Consider the following 16,946-nt stretch of genomic DNA (forward strand, 5'->3'; position numbering starts at 1 on the left):
AAAACATATATATTATTATCAGCTGACAGGAAGTGAACATGGACCCAGTTCAAAGAAAAGGTGGAGAAATGAGATGTGAATGGTGGGAAGGAACAAGAGAGATGAAACATAATATCAAGACTTGGACACACTGGACTAAACAGTACGCTACTAAAAGTAGGAAAACATGATACATGCAAATGCAACTACTGTGGGCGAGAGGAAACAGTAGAACATGTTATCGTACATTGTCAAAAATATGAGGAAGAAAGAAGGCACATAATGGAAAACCTCTAAAGGTAAAAGTGTATTTGATGTAACAGTTATTCTGCAAAAACACTCAAGAAGTAAGTATTATCAAATAAAATTTCAGTATCTAAGACTGACTAATATTATTGAGAAAATATGGGCCCGTTATTTTTAATAATGTAAGAAAAAGACATCCTGATCCACACTCCATACCAGTTGATGGCGGTACTGCACCAATTCGTTGTTTGTCAACTGCCAATAAAAGCCAACGAAGAAGAAGAAGAAGCAGAAGAAGAAGATGATTTCCTTGCAAACTTTCAGCCCAAAATTGACATATCGTTAGAGGGGCCGGCGGCTCCTATAGTTAGCGCCACAGGGTGAAGCCACGAGCTGGTCAGGTGCCCCGCGTTGTGCGCTTACCGGCACGGTAATACTTCCGGTTACCGCAGAGTGCCTGTGATTGCAATCTGCAGAAGGCAGCCTAAATAGAAGTGTATGTGTTTGTCATACTGTCTCCATCAATTCTATGCAGTTTGCAACAGTTTGATGCTAATCGCGATTAGCATGCTAGTGATTGTAGCATAGCTAGTGGGATGCTAGCTGTTACTGTATGTGTGTGTGTTTAGCTAAGCTAAAACTAACTTGCTTTTGGTTTATTAAAGTGACTGAGGAGAATTTACTTTGAAGATGTTCCAATTGTTGAAAGGAATAGCAATTAAATAGAAAGGCCTACATCCTGAGAGGGATTTTAAATCATAATCTAGACATTAAAAAAATCTAACTTCATGGTTCGGGTGCTACAGCTATAACACTACTCACATTTGTATCAGCCTCATCTATACTTTTGTGCTTATTTCTAATTAGCTAATGTCTGCACGCTATCAACTAAACTAAGATGGAAGCCATGGTAAACGTTACAGCTGAACCATTTCTCATTTCCGTGTTTGTACATCCTCTAATCCTTTCCTCGCTTCCTCTCTTTGCACAGGAGATGCAAGCAGAAGAAGAGTTTTTCTGAGGCGAGGAAACAAGCATTTAACCAAAGGACACATGATTGCCTCAGACCTGTCAGGTGTCCATTGTTTTGTTATTCTGCTGTGTTTTATGATCTCTGTCAGATGAGCATATGTAAGAAGAGTATCATGTTAATGATTGAGTGATGTATATTATATTGGCTACAGACAAACGCACTCCTGTCTATCTATATGACAACATTAGATACAGCAAGTTTGTAGTGAATTTTCCTATTGACTTGGAAACATGTCACGAGTTAGCAGTTGATTTAATTTAAAAGTGCATGATAACAACATAAGTAGCTTAATATCAAAGGAAAACGTCATCAAACAGTGATAGGCAAAATGCATTTCATCATCTTAAAAAAAACAACTTATACAAAAGGAACAGTTACATTTGTTTATTCCAGCTGTGCGTCACGCCTCTTTTATATGTCATGCTCCTCTGAAAAGCCGCCTCACTCCTCGAGATGCACTTTAGTGGGAACGTCCTTCAAAATGGAGCATTGAGATCGATTAGCGGCACACGAGCCGGCTGATCGAGGAGATGAGGAGGCACAAAATCGAGAAATGAGAACGGCCCCTGCTTAACATCAGCATGCTAGCATTGTGAACATGTAGCTCGCTGATGTTACCATTCTGCTCAAAGCACCACTGTGCCTAAGTACAGCCTCACAGAGCCGCTAGCATGGCTGTAGACTAAAATAATTAATTCCAGCTCCTCAAATTATCTTTGTTGACTTCCACACACACCCGTCTGCTTGTCCCGTCTGTGTAGCTGGCTATAGTATCTCTCTGCAAGGTTATCCGAGGTGAGATGTAAGCAGAGTAAACTTCACTCTAAAATATGTGTCGGATAAAGTCAACACAGCACAGTCGATTGTGTCTTATTTCCATAGCTGGGAAGAGGGAACTCTACCCCACTGCACCTGTTTCTCCCTCCCTGCTCCCGGTCACACTCTTTTGAGCTCAGCTACAAATTAAAATTCCTCCTCGACAGATTTAGGGAAATCGAAAACCTTCAGCCTAAATGGTTTTCTCTATCCTTTCCTGAAAAAAAGGGGTGGTTAGACAATAGTGGGCAAGGGGGAAGAGCAGGCTGGCACAATTAGGCCCAGCTATAGTGCTGCCGTAGATCACGGATGACAGGGGGAGTGTTGTGTCACCAAAACACAGGAAGAGAATGGCGTGATGCTATGCTCTCCACCTTCATAAAATCAAAGCCAAATTCTCTTCTTGTCAGTCACAACCAGGTAATGCAACCTGAGATACTAGCCGATGTCCTGCCAAACACAGGATGTAGTGTCTGAACCCTGTTATTGAAAGGCTCTAGCGCTAATCCACACCATTTATTTCCTCAACAGTGGAGGAATTTTGTTTTAACAACGCAATACGGGCTCACGATACAAACGTGACAACTGCGAAAAGAAAAAAAAAAAATCGGAAAGCAGCGGCCGTGAGAGAACATTCAAAACTTATCATGGGATGGTCATAATTATGTGGTGTGGCCCATACGAAGCCACATGTGTAGCCATGCTGGTGGGGTGAGAGAGGAAATGACAGGCGACAGCAGGGTATGGAAGATGTCTCACCACGCCTGGCGGCAGATGAGCCTGCTGCCTGAGCTCTCACGCGGGTGAGACACGGCTGCAGACTGATTCATGGCACACTGAGACGCACGGCGTAGCAGCACCACCAAGCGCTTCTTAGATTGTCAGGAGAATGTCTTCACCTTTTGTGTAAATCAGCGTCGGTAAATGTTAAATCAACAGCATCTTGTTCATTTTTCCGAGCCAGGAGGCACAGGAGTAGTGTTGATGTAGGTCTTTAGATTCTGGTCTCACTGCAAAGTAGCTGAATATTCTTGCCACGTAAATATCAGAAAGGATGTTATATGACATACGCAACGTATGGAAGAGACAGGAAACTGTATTCATGATGATGGAAAGGCACCCAGTGGTGGTGGTGGGATGTCGGTTAGAGAGGGAAAGAAGGACTGATGTGGGATGGAAGAAAGCCGGAGGGGAAAGGGACGTTGTTAACTTTCCCAGAATCCCACAGAGTAGTGAGACAGCCTCGGCTCCATCAACATTTGTAAATGTGCGGATGTGTGCACTGCGTGCCCTCGGGCGTGTGTTCAGTACAAGCTTCTACACTCGGTGGAACACAGAGCAAAACTCGGCGAATACAATCATGCCCAGTCAGATATGTAGAAATGTGAAGCCTGCATGTTTCCTTTGATGTATAAAGTGCAGTCCATATATCACACCCAATCTTACTTCATTATATACTTAGATACTGATTAAAGTGGAGAAGACATTGTGTCGACATTGGGCCTCCTGGAGCTTTTGCTCTGGTTGTTGAGGAGCAGTTTGTCGAACACCATAAAGATGCAGCAGTGTGACCAGGTGTGGGTCTGACGACAAGGCAGGGGAATGAGGAGGTGTGCTTGCAGGCAGGATGTGGTGTTTTTCGCTCAGTTGGAGAGGAGGTTCCCCCCTTGCGCTTTCATCTGTGAATGGAGCTGAATGGAGAAACTGCAGGGACTCTGTGGAGTGGCACCACAGCTCCCGGTTCAGTCGCAGGCTCCGATGCCATCCATCACGCACCGTCTCTGCCTTTTATGGTCTGAAATAGAGGGTGAGAGGGAGAGAGAGAGAGAGAAAGAAACCCAATGAAGGCTCATCTTACCTCTGTTTTTCCTCTGACTCAAATGTATCCGGAGTGTGTGGCTGGTTGTGTTTGGTTACCAAGTAACAACCATTGTTACTCTTGTAACAGGCGGGAATGTTCTGAACGTCCCCCATAATCACGGTCCAGGTTGGAGCCTCCTAAATCAGACCGATAGCCTCACTTTGTGAAAGTATCATTCCATGCATGCCTCACTCGCACACTGGCATCCTCTACAGTGTTTCTCGAGGAGGGATCCCGGGGGTTTCTGAGACGGTGCCAGTCCACTTGGCTTGTTTGGATTTAAACACGCAAAGTTAATCCAGCCGCTTTACATTGGGCAGAGCCCTGTCCTCCCTCCCAATTGCCATGCACAACATCGCTACCACCACAGCTTTTCTTGGCCAGAGGCCGTGTTTACCTTCAATACTGACAAACTCCATGCACCTGTACACACACACACACACACGCACACACGCACACACGCACACACAGACTGGGGAGATATTATTGGTGTGTCCTGTCAGAAGAGAGTGGTGATAACAAAGCACAAGTATGAAGAAAGAAGGACAGAGAGAGAATCACATTGTGTTTTCTGATACAAAATGTAGCTGAATGCACATGAATGAAACTGTTAAGTCGGTATAAAGTTTATCTTTTTTACAGTCATAGTTTATTCTGTCAGCATGCTAACAATTGCTAATTAGCAATGAACACAAAGTTAAGCTGAGGCTTTGTGCCTCGTCAAAAAACAAAATATTGGAGAAATTGACCTGATGATGGTGCTAGTGATTAAGTCAGGGAAGGGCAAAGGTTATTGCAATTTGCTGGCCAGCTGGTATCTTTATTACTTTAGTAGACTAGTTTACGAGTGTGGTAGGTGTGTGTTCATATCTCGTGGGTGTAGTGTACTGTTTGTGAAACTTTGATTAGAGTGCTTTATAGGTGATAATAAGTGCAGTAGCGTTAGTTATGGTGTGGTGGTTCTTAGTGCAAGTCTAGGGGTGTACGAGATGAGAATAATAGAAGGTTTAAACTAGGATTATACATTAAAGCCAGGTTTTGTTTCATACCGCTTACAGCACCTCTGAAAGACCATGCCCTGAAAAGCACCCATTCTGGTCAGAGGAAGTGGCTGTACATGCACGAATTGCAATACAAAGACGCACACACACACACACACACACACACATACACTGTACTCAGGAAAGAGTACACACAGGTGTCCTTGAGGTTAAACATTTTCCTATTTTTGGTTCACAAGTGAACCGACCCGTATGTTTATTTGCCCCTCTCACCTGTGTTGCGCCCCCTCCTCCCACTCTCTAGAGAGATCTTAGTTTTTTTTTCTTCTATTAAATCTCACATCCACAGTTGAGGTGACCGCTAACCTGTTTTCTTGATTTTCTCATGAGAATGTATCCGTCCGGAGGAAAATCCCCCTACTGCTCAGAACGAATGCAAACATAGACCAGGGTCGGGGAATTGAGGTAAAGTGAGGTAAACAAGGGGTAAATAGAAGAGTTGTTGTGCTGGGGCGAGCAGAGCACACCTGGGTGGCTGGGGCTGAGTCAGGTCCTGCTCAAGGCCTGGTCTGACTGCCTGCCTGTCTGTCTGTCTTGAAGGAGCCGTTGTTTGGCCAGTTCTGGGACGGTGTGTTGTTCCGTAGAGTCTGGGTGCAGCTGTCACCACTGAGCGGGGTCATGGAAAGGTCTGGTCAGCTGGGCTTGGCACTGGAGGCAGGTGAACAGGGACGCTCATTTGCAGAGTCACCCAGAGTATATTTGGTACAGTTAGCTACATCCACTGAACTCTTAATACAGTAGCTTGGAAATAAATATGAGCCTCATTATTGTCATAGTGTCAGAGAGGTGTTGATTTGATTAAATGGTTATATTTGGGGCTTTATTCTGTGGCATTGTTGAACTGTGTTACAGCATACTGAGCGGTATCTCTAATATGTTGCCTTCCTCTACTTAAAGTGGTAACAAACACAATTTAAGAAACACCTTGAGCAGCAGTCTTTGGGCAACGCTAAGCTGAATGTCTGTATATAACTTGCAGCAGTTAACTTGATACTGTTCCTGTCTTTTGCCTCTGGCCTAAAAAAGTGATATTATAAATTGTATCCTTAAACCTGCAATAAGGATCTATTTTGGGCCACACAGGAGAAACAAGTTGTTAAACGCAACATTGGTATATTATCACCTTTTTAGTTGACATGCTGAACTTGTTAGCAAACAGCGCTAATTTGCACATCCAGCAGATTTGGAGCAACTTAGTATTCATTTGGAGTTTTGTGTCTTGTGACCGGGTGAACGTCCAATATTCCATCTCTTGGTCTCCAATATCTCCAAGAGGAAAATATCAGGCTCTTTAGCTGCTAAACGCTCCACGCTCTTGAGTCTTCTCGCTGAAAACAATGAGCTGAAGGACTGTTTAAAGCTCTGCAGAGTTAAATTCAGGCAAATGACCATTAACTGTAGGAACCGATGGGAGCAGGAGAGTTAACAGTGAGAGAAGGACTGCAGGATGTCCATGTCGGCTGGGCGTTTGCTTGTATTTGCTTGACACAATAAATAAAATAACTAACACGTCATTATTACTTATTACTCCACATTACCACCAAGCTGTCTTAATAAGTGCTACAGAAATCCCTTTATCTCAATGCAGACGCAGCATTTTATAAAATGTTGAGCCAGATTTACAGGCATGAATACAAATGACGGCAGACAACCTCATCAGGAAGTTACTGGTGAGCTTCTACTACCCTCTGGTGTTCACAGCAAGAAATACATAGTGTGGGTATACAATGTGTGTCAGCCATGCACTAGATACTAGTGGCAGCGCAGCAATCAGGCAGAGTCAGTTCTGCAGGTTTCAGGATCTTTAATTAAACACTTCAAGAAACATAAAGTAACAGAAAACCTAGCTCAGTCCACGCCTCTAATTACTCTGGGCATCAGCCCCCTCACAGACATATCGATTGAAATTGACCGAAATAGAGTGAGACTTTGAGAGGCACACTAGAGGAATGCAGGGTCGGGCTCATAAGACTCCTCTCTCAACATGTTAAGCCTAACTGCAGTACTCTTCAGGTAGTTCGTATATCATATGATTGGCAGTATTTTTAAATGACAAGTGACTTTATGTCAGAGTCCTGTGTCTCATGTAGTGAACTGTGTGCAGTGTGTTACAAAAAGCGTCACTTTGAATTGCAAATTGGATGCAAAGCAGAAAATGTGTTTAGAGTTTTGGAGACTTGACCTTCGGTTTTGCTCTCACAGTGTTCGTCTCAGTAATTGTGCTTTATGTGTCATTTCAGTGTGTTAGCATTGAAAACAACTGTAATCACAAAAGTGGATTATGTGTTTGCATATTTTGTAATAAACGCTGACTTTTACTTTTAACCATTTCTAACCTGGTGCTGTGGCTCAGAGTTAAAGCTGGTTGTCTTTCAATCCAAAGATCAGCGGTTGGATCGGATCCTCAAGTCCATGTCGATGTGTCTTTGGGCGAGACACTTAACCCTAAATAAATGAATGAGTGTGAATGATAAGGTGGCACCTGTCCATTTACATTTAACCTCATATGAACCATGTCTAACCTGTTTACGCCTTTGTCATAGTACTTTTCAGGTAGTTTGCATATTAAACATGACCTCTTAATTAATGTACATTGCAATAGCAAATAAATTATTGCCACGCATCAGTATTCTTCATCATTCTTTGATTATCTGTACAAGCACCAGTAACCTAGAAATGATGTGTGCACAATAAGAATAATTTCAACACACAAATGACTCCTCTGGAACAAGAAAACAACGAATCTAAAGCTTCCTGATCGCTCTTCCAAGAAGTTGTGAACATACATGCAACGCTTGCAAATATTGAAATAAGCACCGACTTTTACTTCCTCATATGAACCATGTCTAACCTGTTTATGCCTTTGTCATTTGTTCTTGTCTTTCTGTTGCAGCAACAACCAATCCATGTGATCTCTGTCAGTGCAGGGAGGGGACAGTTAGTATAAAAGAGTCCAAAGTACCCGGAGCACCAGAGGAGTGGAATAAATCGAGTTCAAAAGTGAAAAACTAAATGTAAGTACATCTTAATTAGCAGATACAATATTGTTGCCATTGATTAAGTTCAATTCTGCTGCACAGAAATCAGCTTTCAGTTTCACATTTGTGTTGTTTATCATCTTGTTCCAGCTCTTCATTGAAGCTACAGTATGATATTTACGTACACAGTGAAATGTTCAGTGTTCTTGATATCAAGCCAGACTCTTGATCTGTTAGAGCTGCATCATTCTATCAAATGGAAATATTCTATTATTGACTTGTATGTCATTTTATACACATTTTAACAAAATTTCACCCTGACATACTTGGTTATGTTTTGAACAGGAAGTCACATAAGGGTTTGATAGAAACACTGAATCAAGTTACGTTAGGTACAGATAAAGGGAAGTGAGTTGTCCTAATCATGTGTACTAGATTTGATAGCAATCTATCCAATAGTTGTTGAGATATTTCACTAAAGGTTAAGATAATACACCTCAGAATTGAATTAGAATATTCAAGTAAGTGATTGTGCTTGTTCAATAATGCTTGTAATATTAACCAATCAATTTAATTACAGTGAATCACCATGGATACACAGGATTTTGTCCGTGACAAATTAACTGAATGGGGCTTCCGTGAGTTCATACAGAGATTTGAAGGTACTGTATCACCATTCTATTACAAGTCTGCACTTAATGACACTGAAATAGCAAAATGATCACATATCCTTGTTTTACGTTATACTCTTATAAAACTTATAAAAAGGAAAACTCAGGAAAGTCATTTGTTTTCTCTTAATGAAAAATGCAATTACTGTGTTGTCATCTAAATGAATATTGTTTTATATTTTCTTTTACCATTTTAGATGAAGGTATTGACAAGGAGACTTTTCTAAGTCTTGGAGATCCGGGCAGCGTCAATGTCTTGATTCCTAAAATTGGACAAAGAGCAAAATTCAGAAAGAGACTCAGAGATTACTTACAGGTAATGTGCACTACTGTTAGGATTCTTTATTTGAAATCATGCTTATTTTCAAAGGTTACAGAAGCTTGGACTTAACCCATGAGAACCCAAACCCATTTTTCCTTTAAAAGGAAAATTATAGGGGATATAACACAGACTGAATGGACCACATGGAACACATTTCTGAAAATATGTTCTGAATACTACCCCCTACTGCCAAAGATCTGAAATGTTACAATGTTAGATTTAACCAAAACATCTTTTTCAGATTTGTTTTACAAGATAAAATGTCTTCTCTTTGGATGATCTTCAGTGCATCCTGAACACTGTATTGTTCATTCTAGACCACACTGCAAAATAAATAATGAAATTACTTTGAAATATGACCAAATACGATAGTTAAATCTAGTTTGTTTGTGTTTTATTTACTCACATGTACATTTTGTTTTCATAATTTCTTAATCCTTTCATAATTCATTTGACTAATAATTTAATTATTATTTTGACCACTTTAATGTAAATAAAAAGTTTGAATTAAACATTTTATAGAGTTTCACCTCACCAGAGTTAACCCTTAAAAACAACCTGCAGTATGACAATAGAAAATTGATTTACATAACCAGCAAATATAGTTATGATAACCTGTAGTAATGGGTTCAACAAAACTTTTTCATGTGCAATAAAAAAGTGAATTGTTCAGTTTTTGTGTATTTTACATAGATGTCATATATTATAGATACATAATTGTTTGTTTCCCACATTTGCAGTCGAGTTCCACGGAGACATGTAACTTTGTCCGGGGGAAATTAACTGAATGGGATCTCAGTGAGTTGATTCAGAGATTTGAAGGTAAAGTACTGTGTTACAGTTCTGCTTTGGTGGGCACATACTGTATATTGAGATTACTTAAACCTGTTTGTTTAATGATAAGCAACTGGATCACAATAATACCATATCATTGATAGTTTCTGCATGTGATTATTTATAGAAAACCACAGCAAGTTTCTTTTTGACATGTCTTTTTATTTCAGACCAAGGCGTTGACAAGCAAACGTTCTTGTGTCTTGAGAAGTCAGCCATCTTCAATGACTTGATTCCTAAAATTGGACCAAGAGTGAAATTCAAAAAGAAACTCAGAGAATACTTACAGGTAATGTGCAACTACTGTATGTTACAGACACATCCCTGACTGCGGGAAATCCAACACTGTCTATACTTTTTAAAATGGAATGACAATGGCAGCTGTCTCTGATACTGATACTTTTGTCAGCCACCAACCACACTAAAGTCACTTCAGTACCACGTTAATGTAAATAAAAAGACAGGAAAAAAAGATAAAATCAGCTAAATATAACTATTCTACAAAACATTGCGGAAAAAATGACTGAGACACTGAAACAGCGAGCCACTGAAAAAGACAAAAACAAGTTAGTCAATATAAAATTATTGACCAAACAAAGTACTGTAAAGAACAATTTGAGTCACAGGCAAAAAAGGCATGAAGACAGTAGTTCACACTAGTTTCAGTGTGTGCTTGTGAAGTAAATATTACATTTAAACATGTGTCCCCACTGCAGGCACTGAAAAGAAAGCACGCTGATACTCCTGAAACGATGGACACCGACACAAATTCAGACCAAGAGGACAGCCCTGAACTGGTTAGTTCTTTGAATACACATGCAAATTGAACGGAGTGACAAATGAACGATGCTCTTTTAAAGGAGTAGTCCCACATTTTGGAAAATATCACTCATTCACTTTCTTACATGGAGTTGGATGAGAAGATTGATGCAACTTTCGAATGTGAGAATGATATTAATCTTCTCTTCTAATTTTAAACAAGTAAGGGAAGAAGCAAAATGTCAAAGTTTTCCTCTGAGTTACCCGAAAGCCTTCAGCAGATGCAGAAACATTCAGCACTGTGCAAAGTCAATGTGAAGGACTATGGCTTATCCAGTCACATGTTATGGCATTATCTTTGCACATCATCATTTTCACCTTAATATACTGCAGGTTCTAATTAGATGTTCTCATATGCAGGACCCGACTATTTTTCCATGGCACTTTGAGTCTACTTCAACATCTGGCACAGATCGTGACAATGAGATGGTAAGAAGTTATGCTGTGAAGCCCCATTCAGACTGGATTTACTTCTCAAGGGGTGCTGGGTTAGTTTTAACATTACATGTGCTGGTCAGAGATTGTAATCCCGTCTGGAGCAAATATATGGGAACCCCCCCCAACCCCAATAATAATTAAAGTATGAGTTACCTACATTTTCTGTTGCTTCGCTGGGTCCTCTTGTAATTTAGATCCCATCCGGGGTGACGTCCTTGTATTTTAAAGTGTACCACTGAGTTTTTTGTTTGTTTGTCCTTCTACTCTCCCTACGCTCCCTTCGTAATGTTAATCCCTTCCGAATGGGGTTTATGTTTTTAGTTAACACACACTTTTCTTCAAATCATTGTGTTATGCATATTAAAATATTTGTTATGTCTTTGCAGAGTGAGGTGCCGCTGTCCATAAGTAACTCAAGTTCAGGCCTACTTGCTGTGATACTCTTCTTTTTGCGTCACAGTCTAAATGCGGCTGTGGGTGACTTGATGGTTCTACTGAATTTTCTCAGTCCGAACCTGGTTGTTTCATCTAAGTATCTCTCTGATAAGATTACTGCCTTGTCCACTGTGTTTTACTGTGCTGTTGAAGAATGTCAGAACTACATGGGAAAAGATCCTGGTGGGTCTTGTTGTCACTGTGGCGCAATGTTCAACAAAGAAGAAAGTACTAAAAATGGAAACTTCTTTCTGTCTGCATCACTGAAAGACCTTCTAAAGGGCATCCTTAAGATCCATGGCACTGAGTTGATACCTAAAACAGTCAATCAAGGGAATGACATTAAAGATGTGATGGATGGCACAATGTACCAGAATCTACTTAAACAAGGCAAATTGGCTGCAGATGACCTCACACTGTTATGGAATTGTGATGGTGTACCAATTTATGACTCGGACGTATGCTCGATTTGGCCGCTTCAGTTTACTATTAATGAACTTCCTTACACACAAAGAAATGAAAATGTGATGGTTGCAGGACTTTGGTTTGGCACAGAAAAACCTAAGATGAAAACATTTCTAAAGCCTTTCGTAGATGAATGTCGTGATTTAGCCCAAAATCCCCTTCAGTGGAGCGACAGCAATGGAGCGGCTCACTCCTCAAAAGTCTTCTCCTTGGTTTGCTCCTCTGACGCCGTGGCAAGGCCACTCCTCCGGAATTGCAAACAATTCAATGGTGAATATGGTTGTGAATGGTGTTTACACCCTGGCATGATGGCCAAAAAAGGCAGTGGATCCGTGAGGTCGTACCCATATGATGACGAGAAACAAAAAGCAAGGTCAAACGAAATGTTCAAGCATAATGCAACTCAGGCTGAAAAGTCTGGCACCGAAACCTATGGAGTGAAAGGATTGTCCTTGCTTTCCATACTTCCCTTGTTTGACATTGTTTTTGGATTTGTACCCGAGTACCTGCACTCTGTTCTGGTCGGTGTGTCCAAACAACTTATGTCTTTGTGGTTGCACCCAGTCAACTCAATGAAACCTTGGTATGCAGGTCAACACATTTCAGAAATGGACTCGCGTCTTCTCCGTCTAAGGTCGCCATTAGAAAAGAAACCCTCGTCTCTACGGTCACTGCAGTGTTGGGAGACTTGGAAAGCGTCGGAGTGGAGAGCATTCCTTTTATTTTATGCGATTAGTGTCCTGCCTGATGTCATACAGCCTGTATTCCTGGAACATTATTTTTACCTGTCATTTAGTGTTCACATTCTGCTACAAGAGTCAATATCCCAACATGAGCTTCAAATGGCCCATGAGTCCTTGGTACGCTTTGTGAAAGACATGAAAGTACTTTATGGTGAAGAAAATGTGTCTTTCAACTGCCATCAGTTAATCCACTTAACTGAAAGTGTACAGAACTGGGGGCCTCTCTGGGCAACGTCAGCATTTAGTTTTGAAAGAAACAATGGACATCTAAGAGCTCTGCTTAAAGGCAGAAATTGTAACCCTCGAGAAATTGCCCAGAGGTTTCTCGTTTGGCAGCACATACCCAGACACCTTAGTTCTTTAGTATTTAACGGACAATCAGATTTTGGTGAGTTTTTAGCCAAGCTCACAGCAGTAAATGATGGCAGTAGCTCTGACAACCCCCTTGGAAAATCACGCCCTCTGGATCTCACAGGATCCATAAAACGATCAGTAGAAGAGCTCTTAAATCGACCAGTCGTCAAATCAGTAGAAGTCTGTGACAGCTTCACTAGTGGACACACTGTTTATCACTCTACAAACTGTAAAGAGTCAGACCAGACAGACTTCGCCGTTAAACTCAAGAATGGCTCCTTCGGAGAAATACAGTTGATTTTACTTTTCAAAGAGAACTGTGTTTGCACATCCAAATGTTTGTGCCAGGCTGTTCCAATCGTTGTGGTCCACCTGTACGACATCAAACCTGCGACATTGTTCAGCGATGAACATCCTAACAATACATCTAAGACTATCTTTGTCAGAGTTGAAAGGACGGATCAACCCAAAGCATTCTTCTTCGAGGATATCAGGTGTAAATGTAGATATGTGGATGGTTGGCTTGTGCCTATACCAAACACATATGAGAGACATTAGAGTCAGTGCAGGGCTAAAGCTCTTGCAGCAGCAGCGCTGCTTTCACCAACCACTCATCATGTTCTTTATCTCTTTTCCTGGTGCCAGCAGTATACATTGCTAGTCACATCAGCGCTATATAACTTATGGCCTACTTGACCCTGGGCATTGTCTGTAATGTGTGATTATGATTAATTGATAAGTTTGGCAATGGACTTGAAGTGTTGAGCATGCAATGACTGATTAGCTCATAACAGTGGATGTCAAATGACCAATCTGTCCATAATTGACTGTAAATATTAAATATATCAAGATAAGTTCAAAGCCTCCTGCGACAACAACAATATATTCCTCTGTGCACCACTGCTTATGACAGTTCAACAGTCTTCAGATGCTCCAGTAAAAGAGGGCTGTTATTTTTTTGTTCTTTTTTGAGGGTTTTGGAAAAGATTTTTTCTTTTTATCATGTTTTATTTTAAGATCCTTTAGAGAGAGGGTGTTTCTACTTATTTTTGTATCCTGTAATTTTTGATTATCTTGTTATTGTAAAATACCAATAAAACTTGATTTTATTTCATACATTCAAACCAAAGTCCAGTCTTGCTCATTTCTGAGGGTGTCTGCTTGGTCTCTCCTGGGATAGTAATTAATTAGCCATACAATTGAATAGCAAACCTACTTGCTGCAGTGAAAATGCTATTGTTCATTTTGTTGGGATTTAGTGTTGTGGTTAGCTCAAATTGTAATGTACAATAAGGGTCAGATTGTTATCCAAATTTGGGGTAATAGGACCAGGGCTGTGAAGCTGCCCTTCATAACCAAGCAAAGTTCCCAACCACAGGGGGTTCATCCTCCAGTGATGGCCCATTAAATGTCCTGAAGTACTTCCAGTCCTCCACCACCTTTTGCGTACATATTTTTTAGTTGCTATGTGGGAGAGGCCGACATGAAAGGCCTGAAATAAGCTCAGCTATATGTTTTCTTCCTCCCTAAGCAGACTGAGACAGTCTGCGTGTAGATTTTGGAGGGACGTTCGATACCTAGGTCAGAGGTTTCTTGGACCTTGCCTAGTATAACTGATCCCCCATCGGTTATAGGCAATATACCATTTTCATAATAAACTTGAAGAAACAATTTCAGCTTTACATTCTTCTGGGCACTCTTTAGTCTCGTCTCAAAAATGGAATTTAAACATTTATTGACTTTATTCTAGTAGGTTTAGAATACCTACTAGAATAACTTTTTTGTTAGGTGGTATGTGGTCATCTGGTGCTCCTTGTTTTGGCTTGGTAGCTGCTTGGCTAATCCAGGAAGCATTTTAGGAGCAGAGTCACCATCTGCAGTAAACAGCAGTACCCCGGTTTCACAATGTTGCATGATGTTTCCAAGTATTTATTTAATTTACAATTTGATAAGTCAACTCATTAATTTATGAACTCTACGGGCAAATAAATAGAGAGGTAGATTTGGTTGGGGTGTGTCACACATGCCTAATGTGGGGATAAATCACACACACACACACACACACACACACACACACCCTTTTGCACTCTTGTCTTTTTAAGTTACTTCGTACATGCAACTCCACTACATTTCAGAGGGGAATACTATACTTCTGACACCAGCACACTTATCTGACAACTGCAGTTAGTTACTTTTCAGAGTAAGATTTTATATTAAAATATTTGATAAACTCATAAAATGTGATGGTCAAGATTAGAGTTCCCCGCCTGTTAGGCGTGTGCCCCCCTTACAAAACCACTCCTCCCTTTAATGTTTCAGTTGTCAGTTGTTAGTTCAACCAAAGAGACATTTCTCTTCAAACATGTTTAAACATGAAGAGAAATGCCTCTCGTGTGTGTGTGTGTGTGAGTGTGATTTATCCCCACAGTGACACACCCCAATCAAACCTCTATTTATTTGCCTATAGAGTTCAACAATAAATTAGTTGACTTATCAAATTGTAAATTAAACAAATACTTGGAAACATTATGCAACATTGTGAAACTGGGGTACTGCTGTTTAATGCAGATGAGCTCTGATACTATGTAACACCTCTAATCCCTGCTGAGTAAGAGAAGGAAGTGAGGCTCTAAATCAGTGGTCCCCAAACTACGGCCCGCGGGCCGGATGCGGCCCGCCTCCACATTTGGTCCGGCCCCCTGAACAATACCAGAGACGCATTATGATTTTTTTTCAGTCTGCACAATTAATCGAATTTTAATCAGCCAACCACCAGGGGGCGAACGAGATGAGAGCTGTCATGCGCGCACCCTGTAGAAGTAGAAGAGTAGAAGAAGTAGAAGCCGAGAGAATTCCCCTGCTCTCTGTATCACGCACGGCGGTGTTCCGCCCCGATCCGCGCGCACGATGCAACGGTCGCTCACCTGCGAGTAGCACCCCCCCCCCCCCCCCCCCCCCCCCGCGCGTGGTTTATGCACCTCACTGGCACTGAAGCAATGGAAACCTTTGTCGGTGTGTTGTGGTTTTCTCGCCTAACTGACAAATATGAAGCATGACTCTTGTAACCTTTAGCCATATAGTAAGTGCTATCTGTTAGAATAATTCACTCGAGACTGGTGTAAAAATCATGAATCATTGGACATTTATTCTTGTAAGAAGGAACAGAGTTGTAACACAAACAAGTTGTTGCATCAAGGCTGCTCGAAGATCTGTCTCCGAGCTTCTGGTATATATACTTGTAAACAAAATGTAGTATTGACACAGGGTTATTTACGATAAGGTCTTCATCACAGAGGATAACAAACTCACAGATGGCGTTCGCACTGCGCAATTATCACAAACACTGGAACATCACTTGAACAATTTCTTCCAGTCCCAAGATCACTTCCTCGCAATCAGGAAGTCGTTGTCGCAAATCAGCACTGCGTAAGTCTTGACGCCTTCTGCAGGTTTATTATCGTTATTTAGGGTAACAAGCTGTAAGTGTTCTTTCGGCAGTCGGCTGCTCCCTTAATAGACTAAACAGCTATGGTGCTTTACTATTGGTGAAAGTTCACACCAAACCATTTGAGGACACAGCTCTAAACACTTACAGATGACATGAGAGTACGTTCACAAATTAATAAATGCATATAATTAATCATTTAGATTTTCCCCCAACACTATCTTAAAGTGTAATCAACGTGTTCTTTATGATTTATCATAATTTAGATTAATTTGGATTTAGTTCATTTAAGTCATAGATATTTATCCATTTACGGCAACAAATGGAAATACAGTTATACTCTGGGCTGGTGACTCCACTCTTAAAATGCTCCCTGGATTAGCCAAGTAGTAACAGTCTGAAGCTCAAAAAGGTAAATTATACATAATTTTACCTACACTATTTGA

At 40.9% G+C, this 16,946-nt stretch overlaps 1 protein-coding gene across 2 annotated transcripts; it reads left to right on the forward strand.

Annotated features, from left to right (window-relative positions):
* Positions 1 to 7,889: 7,889 nt before the first annotated feature.
* On the forward strand, positions 7,890 to 14,178 carry LOC306709032 (uncharacterized protein). 2 transcript variants are annotated; one of them, XM_079177046.1, is made up of 8 exons: positions 7,890 to 8,010; positions 8,555 to 8,636; positions 8,843 to 8,961; positions 9,708 to 9,789; positions 9,972 to 10,090; positions 10,518 to 10,598; positions 10,981 to 11,049; positions 11,445 to 14,178. In XM_079177046.1, exons 2-8 carry the CDS (start codon positions 8,564 to 8,566, stop codon positions 13,611 to 13,613), a joined length of 2,712 nt encoding a protein of 903 aa, XP_079033172.1. In that variant the 5' UTR covers positions 7,890 to 8,010; positions 8,555 to 8,563; the 3' UTR covers positions 13,614 to 14,178. The 2 variants fall into 2 exon arrangements, with proteins under 2 accessions (XP_079033172.1, XP_079033173.1); XM_079177047.1 differs by having other exon boundaries at positions 10,981 to 11,569.
* Positions 14,179 to 16,946: the final 2,768 nt, after the last annotated feature.

The sequence above is a fragment of the Pholis gunnellus genome (assembly GCF_910591455.1).
Source record: "Pholis gunnellus genome assembly, chromosome: 17".
Lineage (NCBI taxonomy): Eukaryota > Metazoa > Chordata > Actinopteri > Perciformes > Pholidae > Pholis > Pholis gunnellus.

What these genes read in the sequence shown, in the direction of transcription:
- LOC306709032 (XM_079177046.1), top strand. Translation starts at nt 8,564, where the DNA reads ATGGATACACAGGATTTTGTCCGTGACAAATTAACTGAATGGGGCTTC. An exon ending in AACTCAGAGAATACTTACAG is followed by an intron (nt 10,091 to 10,517) that starts GTAATGTGCAAC and finishes TCCCCACTGCAG; the next exon opens with GCACTGAAAAGAAAGCACGC. An exon ending in CAGATCGTGACAATGAGATG is followed by an intron (nt 11,050 to 11,444) that starts GTAAGAAGTTAT and finishes ATGTCTTTGCAG; the next exon opens with AGTGAGGTGCCGCTGTCCAT.